The sequence below is a fragment of the Aspergillus fumigatus genome, chromosome 3 (genome assembly GCF_000002655.1).
Source record: "Aspergillus fumigatus Af293 chromosome 3, whole genome shotgun sequence".
Lineage (NCBI taxonomy): Eukaryota > Fungi > Ascomycota > Eurotiomycetes > Eurotiales > Aspergillaceae > Aspergillus > Aspergillus fumigatus.
In genome coordinates, this window is record NC_007196.1 from 659219 (window position 1) to 674169 (window position 14951).

A 14951-nucleotide genomic window follows, 5' to 3' on the forward strand; every position below is an offset into this window, starting at 1 on the left:
AGCTCCGTTATTCTTGGAATCACACAAGAGACGACGAGCAATTCTTAAGAATGCTTATATTTAGCAGCAAGAGTGTGGACCGAGAAGCTATTAGGAAATAGGCCGGTTATTATTGTCTTTGCCTCTGCCCCACAGGCGGATTAATCTGGCTGCGTCATTGTATTACTCCAGCAATCCACTAGAAGCATATTCGAGTTCTACTTCGAATGCGCCCAAGCGGCCACCGGATAGACCCGATGCCCCATTCAGTCATACTCTTATGAGGTCAATAACGCAATTTGGTTAGACGGCTCGGGAGCATACGATAAGAACAAAAGCACGCCATCCTTTACCCGGTGCGCTACTGCTAAATAGGAATGGATCTGCGAGATGTTGGTCTTTTGGTTTGTCGGATTCGTTGTCCTGAAAACGCCCATATTGGAAAATATGAGGTACTAGATTATTCTGTGGCTTTGTGGAGATAGTATTAGCTCTCTAAAAAGCAATTCGAGCTATCTACTATGCCTGTTATATACCAGTCATTATTTATCTTCATATAGGATCTAGAGAGGATAGTAGTAGACTCTAGGGTCAGCTTAGACTCTTCTCCCAAATATTGCATTGAGATGGCGGAACGCACAAACCCCGGATGCGAGGCTGAACTCTCTTTTCTCGTGTTTATTCGTGTAGCCTTCATTTGTTAGAAAAGTGGGAACGGCTGGGCCTCAGGGGGTCCTGAGCTGAGTCTTTCCTCGGATAGGTAACTTAGCTTTATGTCCGTGCTTAATGTCGTAGCCTGGAGCAGGTTGTCCACTTCTACAGAGAACTCCGTGCTTCTATACTTCGACACGCAGGTTACAAGTCGCGATAGCCGCACAAATTCGCCAATCGGCCGTCACTCTTACATTACATTTTCTTTGGATCATGTCTGGAGCATTCCGGCCGCAAGAGGCCTTCCGGTCCGACCCTCCAACCCAGCGGTCTCATCTCGACGATCAGCTTCCACCTTTTTTTCGCTTGCAATCTGAGAGGCATGTAGCAAGCCCTCTCGGAGACTCACATTCCGCTACACCAGGCCGCTGACCGTCATCTTGAATTGATTGAGATTTCGTGTCAAGAGATTTGATTGAGAATTTTCTGTCTGCTTGTACAACTACAAAAGCATTACCAAAATGCTGCGCTCTCAGGCTGTGCATATATTACTGTCCTTCCTTTTCCGTTAGTTTCTGCTTCCCATATACTAGGCGTAGTATTACTATAGATATTAAGGAATAGCCCCCTTGCAAGGTGCATATACTATGATCTAATATAGGCAGTGACACCGTGGGCCAGGGGTAGTATAAGGAAAGATTACTATCTTAATAAGTGCCTAGAGCTTTATTAAGATATTTGCCACTTGGTGATATTGAATAGTATAGCATCAAATCATCAAGTAGTAGTGATATAAGATGGAGGTAAGAACAAGAGGGCATCAACAGCAGGGACATCTACCTGCCAGATGCTTGTACATTTGTTATGGATGAGTTTTGTAATAGACCAGACAAAAAAGGTGTCATGTAATCTATCTCTCGATGAACAGGCTCAACAGAGTCACCTACGGTAATCCAAGACTCGCGCGCAAGGAACTATAGCTAAATCAATTGCAGAAGCGCTGGCGTGTAACTACAGCTAGTCATCGACCAGATCCGTGATAATCGACTTGGTATAGTTCCACAAGGAGGCAGTGTGGTGAGCTAGAAAAGCAGCCCCGGTGTACCATGTCTTGCAATGGCCCTGAAGCGCATACAGGGATTTATAGAAGCCCTAGCGAATCGCCGCAGGGGAGACCGCCAGCTAATAAGGGGTATGGGAGCTGAAGACGAGAAATTGGGCTTTCTTGCCAGTAAGTCGCTGGATGGCAGCCAGAGTCGCTGACTTGACGTCTGCCTCGGCAACCTCGTGCGCGGAGCTATACCAGATGCGGAAGACGCCAGCCACTCCGGTGGACTGGAGATAGACGAGGCCCGGCAGCCCGGGTAGGTTGTAGGACTCGGTGTTCAGGCTGATCCCCAGCGTGTCGACAAAGTCCGTGACTCCCGTGTTGGTGACCAGCCCAACATACAGGGCGTTGTACGTAAACTGACCAAAGACGGAGGACTCAGACAAGTCCATTCCCAGGGGTTGCATGTTTGCCGTGATCTGCGGCATGGCAACCAGCAGCTTCTTGGCCACAATCAGCTTGAGGTCTCCGCTGGCAGACTGGACCACCAGTCGGATTCCGGACGCATTGCGGCTAGCGGCAACTACCGTGGAGGACACGAGAGCATTGGACCCCAATGCCGCCTGCGCTTTGTCGTAGATTGCATGATTGTCGTGCTCAGTCATCACGTCGCCTCCCTGCAGCCCTTTGATGTACGCCTTGTCCACCGACTTGAGTACATAGACTGTGGTCTGGTTCAGAACGGCACCGTTGCCAGCACCATAAGTACCAAGGAGGTACGCCTCGTTCCCCAGCGAATACTTGGACACAAATTCGCCAAATGGTAGAAGCAAATCCTCTAGAACGGGATCTGGCAGCTCCCAGGTGTACGTGAGATATGGATACTTGTCCAGCTGAGCAATGTAGGCACTCCAGTCAGCGGCAGGCAGTGTGAAGTTCGGGTAGACCACACCCGAGGAGAAGTCGGCGAATTGCATCCCTTTAGCGTCGCTGGTGTACGGAACCAGAGGGATGTTGAAGCAAGCAAAAAAGTCTCAAACAAGCATCGTATTTTGGAAGTTTTCTACCCCATAGTCGATAATATTGCCAGTGGTAGGATCCTTGTATGCCTCAGTCTGGCCTCCCAGAACAGTCTTCTTCTCAATCAACACCACACTCTGGCCCAGGTCGCCCAGTTGAATGGCAGCGTAGGTTCCGGCTGCGCCCCCGCCAATAACGGCAACGTCGCGGTATATGACATTGCTGTTCGGATAATAAGAAGGATGAAAACTGTAGGCTGACGCGGCAGTAGCAGAAAAAAACACGACAAACATACACAAAGCCATGGGAGATGATATCATTGGGTGTTGAACAAGGTCTGCTTGGCTGCTTTGATCCTGGAGTTGCAATTGTATCAATAAATTATATCTGTAGTGCGTATTTATAGGGCGCCTGTGTCATTGAGAGTATGTCCTTGACGGGTTTCGGCATCCGAGCACAGCTCCAGCGGTAGCAAAAGCCACGGATATCAGACTCAAACAGTGCACCATAGTGGTTTTTTTTTTTTTTTTTTTTTTTTTTTTTTTTTTTCGGGGGGGAGCGTTCAACTGAGTTCATTCCTGCGGCAGAAAGGATCCGACGAGTGGAAGGGAAAGGGGAAAAAAAATAAATAAATAAATAAATAAAATAAAACATAAAATAAAAATAAAAAAATAAAGAAAGAAAAGGAGAGTATAACAGGAGGTGAGGAACGGCAGTGATCATGGGTGGTCTGACCATGAGGGAGGAATGACCCGCCAAAGCACATGAGCTTCAATTCCCCTAACTCCCCTTATGTCGACAATTTCGTATTTTGCCATGGTCTTTGACGCATCCCCCACGGTGTTTCGAAGGGTCTTTGTGGCCAGCAACAAGAACAGTGACGGTGACACCCGCCAGAATGAAGACAGAAAGCCGAAACTTGCGCTGGATGGCCAGACCATTCTCATCCCATAGCCGGCTGATGACTGCAATGACCCCCTGAACTGAAGCTGGCTTTGAAAGCATGCCATCCTCCTTTGTGTCAGTTTTGGTGCCTTTGCAGGAGACTTTGGTATGTCCATCAGCATCCCCGCCACCGTCCTCCAGGGTGCAGAATGGCACATATCAACTTCGACAATCAATGAACCCAACAGCCTCGCCGTGGTAATGATCAGCATCTCGTCCCTTGTCTGGATCCCCTTGCTCAACTGCTGGGGTCGTGCCCCAGTGCTCTTTTGGAGCACAGTCCTCGGCCTTTTCTTCACGCTAGGATGTATCCTTGCTCCGACCTTTCCGGTCTACTACGCCATGCGGGCTCTGCAGGCCTTGACACAGGGAACAGGCTCGTTGATCGGGTTGGCTCTCATTCAGGATATGTTCTTCTTCCATCAGTACGCCCGCAAGATTGGCCTGTGGTACGCCGTCTTCCTCATCTCGCCCTTTCTGGGGCCCATGCTCGGCAATTTTATGGTTGCTGGGTTGGGTAAATGGCGCCCGCTCTTCTGGCTGGTCTTTGCCTGGGCTGCCGGTCTCACGGCCATGATCTTGGCCGTTGGCGATGAAACCTACTATCAGCGAGATATGCTGCTGGGCAGACAGCCCAGGCGCTCGGGCAGTTGTCTATGGCAGGTTGTGGGTGGATGGCAGTTGCGAGTCCACAAGGACTACTTTGAATCGGTCCGGTCTTCGTACGCTAGAATGTTCTTAATCCTCCTTCGTCCAGTTGTTACAGTCGTCTCGCTCGTCTACAGACTGCTCTTCATGTGGAGTATTAGCATCAATCAGACCTCCACAATTCTCCTGGGGGTCTCACGGGAAACAGGGGGTTACGGCATGAGCGCCCAGCAAATAGGCTATATGTACTTTAGCCCCGTGCTCTCCGTCTGTCTAGGCGAGCTGGTCGGCCATCGTTTAAATGACTTTATCGTGACTTGGTACGCTCATCGACATCAGGGTCGATTCATGCCAGAGACCCGGTTGTGGGCCACATACCTCAGGGGCTTCTTCATGGTGCCTGGGCTGGTTCTTGTGGGCATCACCCTGCAGCAGCACCTTCACTGGGTGTGCATCCTCTTTGGTTGGGCTATGTTTCAAGGCGGTGTCATGGTCGTCTCCGTGTCCATGGTTGCTTACGTCCTTGATTCCTATCCATCGGTTCCGGGGGAGGTCTCAGGCTGGATCAACATGTCCCGTGCAGCCTGTGGATTCGCGATCGGCTATTTTCAACAGGTCTGGGGTCTAAAGGAAGGATACGGCCTCTCATTTGGGCTGCAGGCTGTGATCTGTCTCGCTGCCTTTGGACTTATGGTCTGCATCCATGTTTTTGGCCAGCGTCTACGCTTGCTTAGTGAACCCCAGCAGAATAATATATAATGGTAGTTTAGAATCCTTCTATGATCAAGAGGGAGTAGCAATCAGCATTCCGTATGTAGTTAAGGTACACTATCTTAGAATTAGCAGTAATTTCCAAAATGTCAAGCTAGCTACATGGGGCGAGAAGTCCATTGCAACTAGCAGCAAAAAAGACCAAACGGAGACATTTCAAGCGGCGCGTCTACTTGAAAATAAAAACGATTACCATCGCACAAACCGATCAAAATACTCCTCCAGTCCTCTCTCGTCTTCCAGTTCCCCAATCCAGGCAACACATTGATCCGGCTGGATCACCACCATGCATCCGCGTGCGTCATCAATCCCGTATTTGGCATGTGCCGTAGTCGGAAGAAGTCCGCCGTTTGCAGCATATAAGGGAGGGTCGGCAAAGATCCGCTGGTGATCCCAGCTCTTCGCCTGCGGTGTTCAGCGCGTGAAGATGGGATGGAAATCACTGACTTCCATCTCCTCCACTCGACCTTTGTAGAGGAGCAGTATCTCGAGAAACGGCGTGGAGAGCATCTGGAGCGCAGCAAGACGGGCTGTCAGAGCGCACAGCTTCTCCCCGAGGCTGTTCACCCGCTTCAACTGCGCTGGACAAGCGACAACATTGCCGGCAAAGACCCAGAGCCGCCACGAGCCATTACTCGGCAGTAGACTCTGGCTCTCCATGGTGATCGCGCTGGCAAGGTTGACCACCGGATGGCTGGGGAACCGCATTCCCAGCCTCAGATGCGCGGCCAGGTGTTGCTGGGACTGCTGGGGACTCGCCACAAGGATGTTTGGCGAGTAGCAGATGTTGGCGCCGCTGCCGTAGTTGCGCAGCTGCTCATAAACCTGAAGCACCTCGGGAGTCTCAGACATGGTCTCGCCCGCCAGCACGCGGCCCATACTCGTATCTAGCTTGATCAGGTCCTGGGCCACGGGTCGACGTTCGGATTCGTACGTCGCCAGTACGGACGGACGCAGTTGGCCACGCAGTACACCACCCAGCTTCCATCCCAGGTTGTATGCATCCTGCATGGAGACATTCATCCCCTGACCCCCCTTGGGGGTATGTGTGTGTACAGCGTCCCCACCGAGGAAGACGCGCTGCTTGTAGGTGAAATGGTTGGCAACTCTCCTACCCACCCGGTAGATTGTCCACCAGTCGCAGTAGGAATATTCCAGAGTATAAGGAAACAAACTCCTGCGAGCGACAGCCATGATCTTCACCACCTGAGCTGCGTCGGTGAGGCAGATATCTTTCATTGAATCGGGTAGCTGGACGTAAAGGCGGGTCATACCGTTTTCTCGAGGCACGCTCAAGATGGTCCCATGCTGCGAGAGAATTATGCAGTGTCGGCGAAAGCTACACGGATGCAACAGAAGTCGTCAGTGCAGGGCATCTTTGACAAGTGCTTTTATCTTCTGAGCCAGACGTGGGAAGATATACTTACTCGGGAAAATCTGAGTCGAGAATGGCATCCACCACGCCCCACACTGCATTGGTGGAATCCCCCTCCATCTCAAAGCCCAGCCAGCAACGCACCCAGCTGTGGGCGCCATCGCTGCCAATGACATATTTTGCGCGGATGGTCTTGAGGCTGCCCTCCTCCCCGGTCAGGACGGGCTCGGTGTCACGCTCCCCGTCGCGTCCGGAATGGATGGCCGCGTCAATGCCTCCTCTCTCCTCATGGACCGTCCCGTCGGCCTGCACACTGTGAGCGTTGGTCCGCCACGCAGTCAGATGCTCCAGTTTCTGGTGGCGCAGCTGTATCTTCAGAGGATATGCGTCGGGGTCGTCTGCTATGCCCTCCTCTAGTTCCATCACCACTGGCACGACTCCTCGTTCAATCCGGGGCCCGCCCTGTAGTTGGATGGCGTCGATCAGAATTGCTTCTGTATTCCCGAGATGCAGTGTAAAACAATTCATCCTGAGTACAAGAAACGTGGTCAGTCGAGGTATTAATGCATATATAGATGGCGACTCGCTGGGCCAGGATTTGCACCTTGAGACCTCAAGACCCATCATAGGTTGCCGTCGTTGCCGCGCTAGTTGACCGTCATCTCCAGGTGCCTTTGTGTAATTGGTTGTCTCGTTAGATTGCATGTGCATGTTTTGAGTTAGCTATTGGGCGCCTAGGCTCCCAGTTTTGTACATACCCATAGACACCACTCATCGAATCTAGTTCCGTGTTGTTGCAGTAGATGATACAAGCCAAAGCTATCCCAGATTTCGCCAGTTCAGACATGAAACCCATCGCTGCGGCCGTTCAAGGCTCTTGTTCCCTTGTCGTCGACAATGCATATCTTTATGCCCAGCGTGGTCAGCCAGAGAGCACTCATCAACCTGCGACTTGGCTATCAGTCCATGTTGCTTCACAAGGAATACATAAATGCGCTGCATTCCAGAGGGATCTTACCCTGTTGGTCCAGCCCCAATGATGAGCACGTCAACCCTGTCCCCATCCTTGGTCGTCATCCTTGGGCTTGATAATGGTTCGTTGGCGACTCTATAGGGAGGACTGACTTCACCTTACGCTAGGATTGAGCCAGAGCCGTTATCTATTTAAGAGCATGCCCGGCCTTGAAATTATGTATGTATAACCTTCGGACTCGGGTAATCGTTCCATCGGGCTTCGGGATCCGAGCCACGACCTTGACTGGTGCTCTTAATATCAATCGCGAGGTGAATAGTGCAGCAGCGTTCAATGTGGCATTGTTTATGAGTGATTAGTATAACTGCGACTATACTGCCCAGTGCAGTCTCTTCCACAGGGAAACTCTGCCTGCTACAGGGGGAGTTGCTATCACTGAAAAGGGATATAATTTTTATTTTCTGGCCAATATATGCTCAGAGATGAGAATCCACACCTAATGATGTTCTTTGGGACATCCCCTCCTTCCTGGTCCCGATATACCAGTACATCTTCCCAAACGGAGGCAGAACCATGTCCTCGCCGCTGCTGAAATCCCAATCACTTATGTCTAGATCCTTTTGCTGGCGGATCAGTGCAGTGACCTCCTCCGGCGTCCGACCGCGGATGCACGATACATAGCCGTCAACTACGAAGAACAACTGCACCAGGGGAAAGATGTAGGTGAAAAACATGTGGAGCGGTGAGCCCCGGAACCACAACAACGTCGTCAGCAGAGGAGATAAGACGATGAAAGTGGTGTTCAGAAAGGCCGAGGCCGTGCGATGGGTCATTTCAAAGATTCTGCCAGAATATTGAGCACGCATGGCTTTGCAGACACGAATAAGTTTAAGGGGGAAGTGTCTTACACAAACGCATCCGAGGATTGGATCGCACTTCTCAGCACCTTCGCCGCTGCTGGGTTGTCAAAGTGATGGAAACAAAGATTGAACAGGCAGCATTCCTTCTTGCCAGGCTCTGCCAGCCGGCGGGCCTGGGTCGCGTTAACTGGCTGCGCAATATAGGAGATATTCGCGCTCTGGCGGGCCAGGGCGGCCCACTTGCTCAAGGACGGGTACGGGTCTGTCAGGATGAATCGCACTGGCTGCTCATGGCGGGCTGCAAGCCAAGCGTTGAGTGTGCTCTCGAAAATGGGGATGGGGCCCCCGCCGCCCGCACAAGAGTCAACCATGGTGTAGGAAGCAATATCCGGCAGATAGCGCAGCAGAATATCGCAGGCCTGCAGCGCGGGTGAGCCCTTTGTGCCGGGGATTCGCGTCTTCCACATCTGAATGCGCGCAAGGTGCGAATACTCGCGTAACCATTCTGGACACCAACTCTGATCACCCAGTTTGAGCAAATGGAAACGGGGGGTTACAATCATTTCTGTCGTTTACAGGAGAGGACGGCTGGAAAGAATGAATCAGGAGGAAAGCCCATTTGCATAGGACAACCCATAATGGCAGGTCTTCTATACCTCCATGGCTGGGACATAATTCTTATGAACTTCCACTATCGGCGCTTAGATTGCTGGTGGCGGGCCTCGGATCCCGAATCGGGTCGCTAGAATGGTCAGTTCTTGACATACACTGTGTCTCCTTGCCTGGGAGTATCAAGTCCGACGGACATTTTACCTCCCCCACGTCGGAGCTCACGATCTTAAATCCTAACTCCGATGGGCATTGGGTCTTAAAAGGGAGCATTGATCGAATCGGCCACCCAACTCCAATATATATGAGTACAGATACACATCACGATACATCTTCCCATCTAACAATATCGGCTCGCGCTAAATCATGGCAGTCCTTCTGACTGGGGGTACAGGCAAAACATCAATCCGAGTAGCGCGCTTCCTCCAAAATGGTAATGTTCCCTACGTACTGGCTTCCCGTCGCGGCCAGTCCGCTGCTCCTCCGGACATGCCGGCAGTCAAGTTCGATTGGCTAGATAAGGATACCTGGCGCATTCCATTCGACTACAAGTTTGTTAATGAACAGGTAATCTCCGCTATATATCTGATGGAACCACAGGCGCCGGAGCCATGGAAGCCCTTAAATGAGTTTATTGACTACGCGCTGGAGAAGCACGGCGTCCGTCGCTTCGTCCTCGTGGCTGGTAGCTCTGCCGAATGTGGGAAGCCGGGCATGGGAATGGTTTGGCAACATTTTCTCGACAGGCAGGTGGATTATTGTGTGCTCCGGCCGAGTTGGTTCATGGGTTAGTAGCCAAAGACTCTTGTCGGAAATTCTCTCTCGTGGAAGGCATAGTGCTGATGTTTGCTGGCTGGTCAGAAAATCTAACCGAGAATGGTCCACGCCAACTCATCCGCGATCAAGGCAAGATCTATACTGCCTGCGGGCAGGGCAAAATCCCGTTCATCAGCGCTACGGATATCGCGGCCGTCGCCTATCACGCTCTGACAGATCCTGTCTCACATAACTGTGACCACCGGGTGCTGGGACCTGAGCTCTTGACGTACGACGACATTGCCGATAAGCTAAGCCGTGTCCTGGGACGAACCATCGAGCACGTCAAGCTTTCAGGGGAGGAGCGGTACCAGGGGCTGGTAAACGCGGGTGTCTCCGAGTACTATGCGGGCTTCCTGACAAAGCTGGAGGTTGCGGCCTCGACTGGGTTCGAGACACGGGAAAATGATGAAGTTGAGAAGGTCACTGGGCGACCTCCGAGATGTTTCGATCTCTTTGCGCAGGAGAATTGGTCGGCATGGGTTCCAGAGGACAAATGATCACCTTTACTTGCAGTCTGCAATTGTGTAGTGTAAACACTTTTGGTAAAGCCAGCCCTGCTGAAACCTGAGAATCTACGTCTTTTCACTCAATAGATAAAAGAACTCTCTATCATGAAGTCGAACCTTGAGCGCATAGAGTATGTGATGCCTGGCCGATATCTGTCTCTGTCTTTCTCAATCATTGAGAAGAGACATAAGAGAGGTGACCTCGAGACTCTCTCTAATTTGTGTTGATTCTGACTCTGATCGTGACTCTGCCCCTGACTCCGTTGACAGGTCATTAAGTTTGCCGAGTATCTACTTCACAGGACGGATTAGGTCTTTTTCGATGTGGCTACTGTTTGTGAGAGTCTGGGAAGTCAAACAAAGGATAATGCTGCCGTACGATGTCCAAATAGCTCGCTTCTTGACCCTGTTAGTACTCCTAAGGAGAACATGGAAGTGTCCCAATCAGAAAGCGCGTGCCTCGTTAGCACGGAGTGTTCCCTCATCCACATGCGCAGGGCGCAATCACAACTACATTTAACTCTTCTCAGCTCCCTGTCTATCATTTTAAGGAGAGTAGACTCTGCGACAGCCTTGTCCAAATCTACCTTGGATTTCGCACCCCCTTGCTCTAGTCCTTTTATGCTCTAGAGAGGTGGGTTAAGGATACCTTCCTGTTCTCCTCCTCCCCTTTCTGCGTATGGCGTCTTCGACTGTAAGCTGGGGAGCCGGGGCTCCTTTTCCTCTTGTTAGGCTCGGGTATTCCCTCCTCTATACCGCGTTTGTCAACTGTCTCGGGCTCGTTGACTAGAGCTCTTTTGGCCGGCCAGGTACAGCCTACCTCGGTCCACTGGTAATAAATAATGGCCCCCTGTCCTTGATCAGGGCCATTCCCTCTGATTCAATCTTCTGATTTTTGTGAATAGCAGTGGCGCGCTCCCGAGTCCGTAAAGAGGTGAGCTCGATGTAGGCCCCAATCCATACACAACTCCCTAACGCTAGGGAGATTGCGCTGGCTGCAACCATCATTGAAGTCTCTATTAATCCAGCCGTACCCCCTGTCATCATGGAAAACGCCTCTGGTGTCGAAGTGTATGCCGATCAGCTCAAGCCAGGAAGCTCTGGTTGCCTGGATCGAGTCGTGGTCTATGCGGGGCTGTGAACTCCGGGTATTGCTTTTGTGGTCAGAAGTAAGTGGTGCCCTATATCTTGATTCCAGTATGAATCCTTGGAGTATCATGGGGATATATTGCTTGCAATTGGATGTTGGGGCGCAAGCAACTAGTTTATCTATTAATTGCTTGATATCCAAGTTTTGGATGGGGCCTCGGCCGCAGGCAAAGAATTCGTCTAGACGGGTACGAACAAATCCGGCTTGCCATTGACCTAAAGGCAAATAAACATGTCGTGGAATAGGTCTTCCAATGTGATTTTCATCTGCTTGAGCTTTGCGACCAGACATTGATAGTCATACAGCATGCTGATATAATCCCCTTGTGGGTGGAAGTCCAGCAATGCTTTCACGGTCATCAGGCGCTCTTCGGCCGTAGAAATGCCATATATATTACTAAGTTCACGCCAAAAATGTGCTGCACTTGTGCTTTTATGCTAATTAATAGTGGATCAAATTCTCTTATCAAGAGAGAGGAGAGTGCGTGAGTGCAATATTTCATTTTACTTCTGCCATCGGGCAACTTCTATGGGCTTATATGAAGGAGGTGATATTTCGACATTGACCAATATAGATTTAGCTTCGATCCACTGGGCTTCAAGGAGAAGGTTATCTCGCCAGGTAGCGTACTTCTCACAACCTTTGAGACGAACTGGTTGGCGATCAGCGAATCGCCCTTTGGCAAGTTTCCGAATACGCTCTTGTTCCCGTTCCACATGGTCTGATTGGGACGTCCGTGCAGGTGGAGGCTGGGGTGCAGTTAAACACCCTTGAAGTCTGTTGATCTGGTCCTGTAGTCGCCGTATCAAATTATTCGTTGTCTGTGGATCTAAGACGTGCTCTTCATTATCGTCTTGAGGATTAGAGGTAGTTTCCGGTTCGAATGACTCTGAGTGTTCGGTGAGATCTAACTGCTCATCTGCGGATTGTGGCGTTCGTAGATCATGATATAACTAGTTTCGAGTTGACATCTCGAAAGGCACTGCGGATTGTCCGCTTCTAGTTTGTTTATTTGGCATACTGTTTGCCTGTTGTTCGGGCCAAAATTCTAGGGCTCGATATGTATTCTTTCCCCCCCTCAAATCCAGGACAGGAGACATTAGTGCACGTTAGCAAAGGAATGACAGGTCACCGTCCATCTAGCCATACGGAATGGAAGGCTTCCCTCTTCGAGTCTAGGGGTCATAACCTGTGAAGCGATGGATGCTTGTCGATTGGATGGGGGACCAGAAATCTATCTAACTTTGACTAAGCGAGGGAGCTAAGCCATAAGGGGACGTAGTCACGTTCCAACATCACAGTACTTGATGTCTTATCATGATAAGAGTCCCACCGGTCAGCTGTCAAGTCAGGATTGTTCTGGAGCTGCAATTTCCATCTTCGGCTCCTACGTCACATGGAAGCTGCTCTACTGTATGATTGGGTAACGCGGCTAGCTACTCCGCCCAGTTTCCGATCTCTTGCTAAAGTCGAAAGCTATCTCATCAAGGCACTATACTCCTCTATTTCTTTAAAAGGATATTTCTCTTCGGTACATCCCGCCCTATCGTCATCACATCTATTCTCGATGCGACTATGTTTCGACGTTATGTCTAGTAGCATGATGGACACCAAGGAGACCCCAAAGCAATCTATGCTTTGGAGGTCTCAGGGGGCTCGACGAATGTTTACCACCAAGCTGTGTTCTCGAAGACATCTGGCCAGCATGACGATGAATGGTGCAAACCCGACTGGGACGGATGGCAAGGCAGAGGACTTGAGGCGGCCTTGGTCGCTCAAGAAGCAGAGCGCTACAAGCGTGCACTTTTCAGATTACTAGCGGATATCCAGTCTGGAAGCGAAGACCAACTCTGTGATATCCTAGCTACCGTCCAGAAGGAATGAACCCTCTCGGAAGCTGTTCGCAGCGTGTTGGACAGGTATTGCCTCTGATTACGTTACAAGTCGCAATGACAAGCAATCCTCCAGAGCAGACTAAAGTTTCCGAGACAGGTGAGGGCAAGTCCACTCCCTCTCGTCAACCTTATCAGCTGAACGCACGCCCTAGCCCAGAATGCTCCGTTATCCCAGCCACACAGAGTGTCAATAGACTGGAATCGTACCCATTAATTGCTGTGGTTGTACCGGCTCCTCTATGGATGCGAGAAGGAGTTACAAGGTCAACCATAAGTGCCGCGGTGGCGAGGTGCAAGAAGCGGCTCCGATCCAGTCGCGATGCTGACGACCCCCAGGATCCCGAACTATTAATTCCTGGCGCAACTCAACAGCGCCCGAGGAAGAATCAAAACCAATGGCCAAGCCTCTTCGTCATTCACTGGGCGGCTCAGACCCAGTCCCATGTAATTATTCCCTTGCTATCTAAGAGATCCGTGGGAGAGCCATCCTCACTGTTGAATCCAGCGGACTGAAACCAGCATATTATCTCACATTCGTTCCTGATGCTATCCTGATGCTGCCTTAAACACCTCCTACCGATACTTCGGGGAAACAAAGGCCATATACCTCGGATGAAAACGCACTGTTGGTGCGACTGAAGGAAAGAGAGGGCATGCTGTGGGCGGAGATTGCTGCCTACTTCCCCGAACGAAGTGCATCATCCCTCCAAGTCCACTACTCAACCAAGTTACGCCACAAGGCAACCCCTCGGGCCGAAAAGCTACGGATACGCCGGTGAGAGGCACTTAAATTGAGAGCACCAGGCCAAAGCCAGTCCAGCTAAAAGAGGCCAACAAGCGTATCCGGTTAATTTGCCTTCCAACCATCGACCCTCCCTCCCTCGTCTAGCATTGGACACTAGTTGGAATCTAGTTCATGCCATTGTTCGATGCCTGCTGCAGGTTATCCCTGGTTCTGGCTGTTTTGACTGGCTGGCTCTCGTCACGTTCTCCTGACATAGTATCTATGTCTTACCTACTACACGGAATGACCAAGTTTGAACCAGGCAAGGCACGAGTTATCCCGCTCTCGTCGTTATATGATGCTCTCGTTTTCTCAAAATCGCCAGGTCTCTCGGGAAACTGATTTCGTATCATCGAGGGAGGTGTGGTAGAGTTCTCTGCTCTCGTCAAACATTGGCGGCTCTGGGGCGGAGTTGTTTTCGTCGCAATTGGAGACGTTCTGGAGGGCTTGGGGTATCATATCCGTTTCCGTGAGATCTATCTCATAAGGAGCGAGCATCCGCTGCTTGGCTGAGTCGGCGCTGCTACTTGTGGCACAAATCCTCGCTAGAGTTATTTTTCATGTTCGTGACATCCTCTCTTCTCCTGAGTTTCAGAGCTTCCTTGTGTATCGCAATGCATGGAACTATCCATTTAGCTATCTTTTTCTTTTACATCTTAATGAGAGAATGCTTTGTCTCCTCTTTTCTGTCGACACTGGTATCGGTTACCTGCATGGATGCTCATAGATCTATTCGTATTCCACCACGGTGCAAAAATTTACATTCAACGCTGTCGCGCTGCCTCTAAGACCCGGACCACCTCAGTGAACTTCTTCTTCGCCCAGTCCAGTGCCGTAAAGCCACGCTGATCGCGAATATTAGGATTCGCCCCTTTTCGCAAGAGCAGCGCCACAACTCCAGCCTGGCCTTCCTTAGCG

At 50.8% G+C, this 14951-nt stretch overlaps 6 protein-coding genes across 6 annotated transcripts; 3 read left to right on the top strand and 3 right to left on the bottom strand.

The window, feature by feature from the left end:
* Positions 1 to 1812: 1812 nt before the first annotated feature.
* On the bottom strand, positions 1813 to 2655 carry AFUA_3G02600 (uncharacterized protein; the record flags this gene model as incomplete). Its single annotated transcript, XM_743489.1, has 1 exon — positions 1813 to 2655. The coding sequence occupies one exon, from the start codon at positions 2653 to 2655 to the stop codon at positions 1813 to 1815; it is 843 nt and encodes a 280-aa protein (XP_748582.1).
* Positions 2656 to 3751: 1096 nt separating this feature from the next.
* AFUA_3G02610 (putative MFS transporter) lies at positions 3752 to 5050 on the top strand (the record flags this gene model as incomplete). Its single annotated transcript, XM_743490.1, has 1 exon — positions 3752 to 5050. The coding sequence occupies one exon, from the start codon at positions 3752 to 3754 to the stop codon at positions 5048 to 5050; it is 1299 nt and encodes a 432-aa protein (XP_748583.1).
* Positions 5051 to 5476: 426 nt separating this feature from the next.
* AFUA_3G02620 (putative phenol hydroxylase) lies at positions 5477 to 7064 on the bottom strand (the record flags this gene model as incomplete). Its single annotated transcript, XM_743491.1, has 4 exons — positions 5477 to 6401; positions 6490 to 6722; positions 6750 to 6966; positions 7042 to 7064. 4 exons carry the CDS (start codon positions 7062 to 7064, stop codon positions 5477 to 5479), a joined length of 1398 nt encoding a protein of 465 aa, XP_748584.1.
* Positions 7065 to 7886: 822 nt separating this feature from the next.
* Positions 7887 to 8833, bottom strand: AFUA_3G02630 (uncharacterized protein; the record flags this gene model as incomplete). Its single annotated transcript, XM_743492.1, has 2 exons — positions 7887 to 8253; positions 8319 to 8833. 2 exons carry the CDS (start codon positions 8831 to 8833, stop codon positions 7887 to 7889), a joined length of 882 nt encoding a protein of 293 aa, XP_748585.1.
* A 412-nt stretch (positions 8834 to 9245) lies between these two features.
* Positions 9246 to 10195, top strand: AFUA_3G02640 (fgaFS/easG family protein; the record flags this gene model as incomplete). Its single annotated transcript, XM_743493.1, has 2 exons — positions 9246 to 9666; positions 9717 to 10195. 2 exons carry the CDS (start codon positions 9246 to 9248, stop codon positions 10193 to 10195), a joined length of 900 nt encoding a protein of 299 aa, XP_748586.1.
* A 2555-nt stretch (positions 10196 to 12750) lies between these two features.
* On the top strand, positions 12751 to 14028 carry AFUA_3G02650 (SANT/Myb-like DNA-binding domain-containing protein; the record flags this gene model as incomplete). The annotated part of the gene is made up of 4 exons (XM_743494.1): positions 12751 to 12885; positions 12954 to 13223; positions 13325 to 13686; positions 13848 to 14028. 4 exons carry the CDS (start codon positions 12751 to 12753, stop codon positions 14026 to 14028), a joined length of 948 nt encoding a protein of 315 aa, XP_748587.1.
* Between the last annotated feature and the right edge of the window lie 923 nt (positions 14029 to 14951).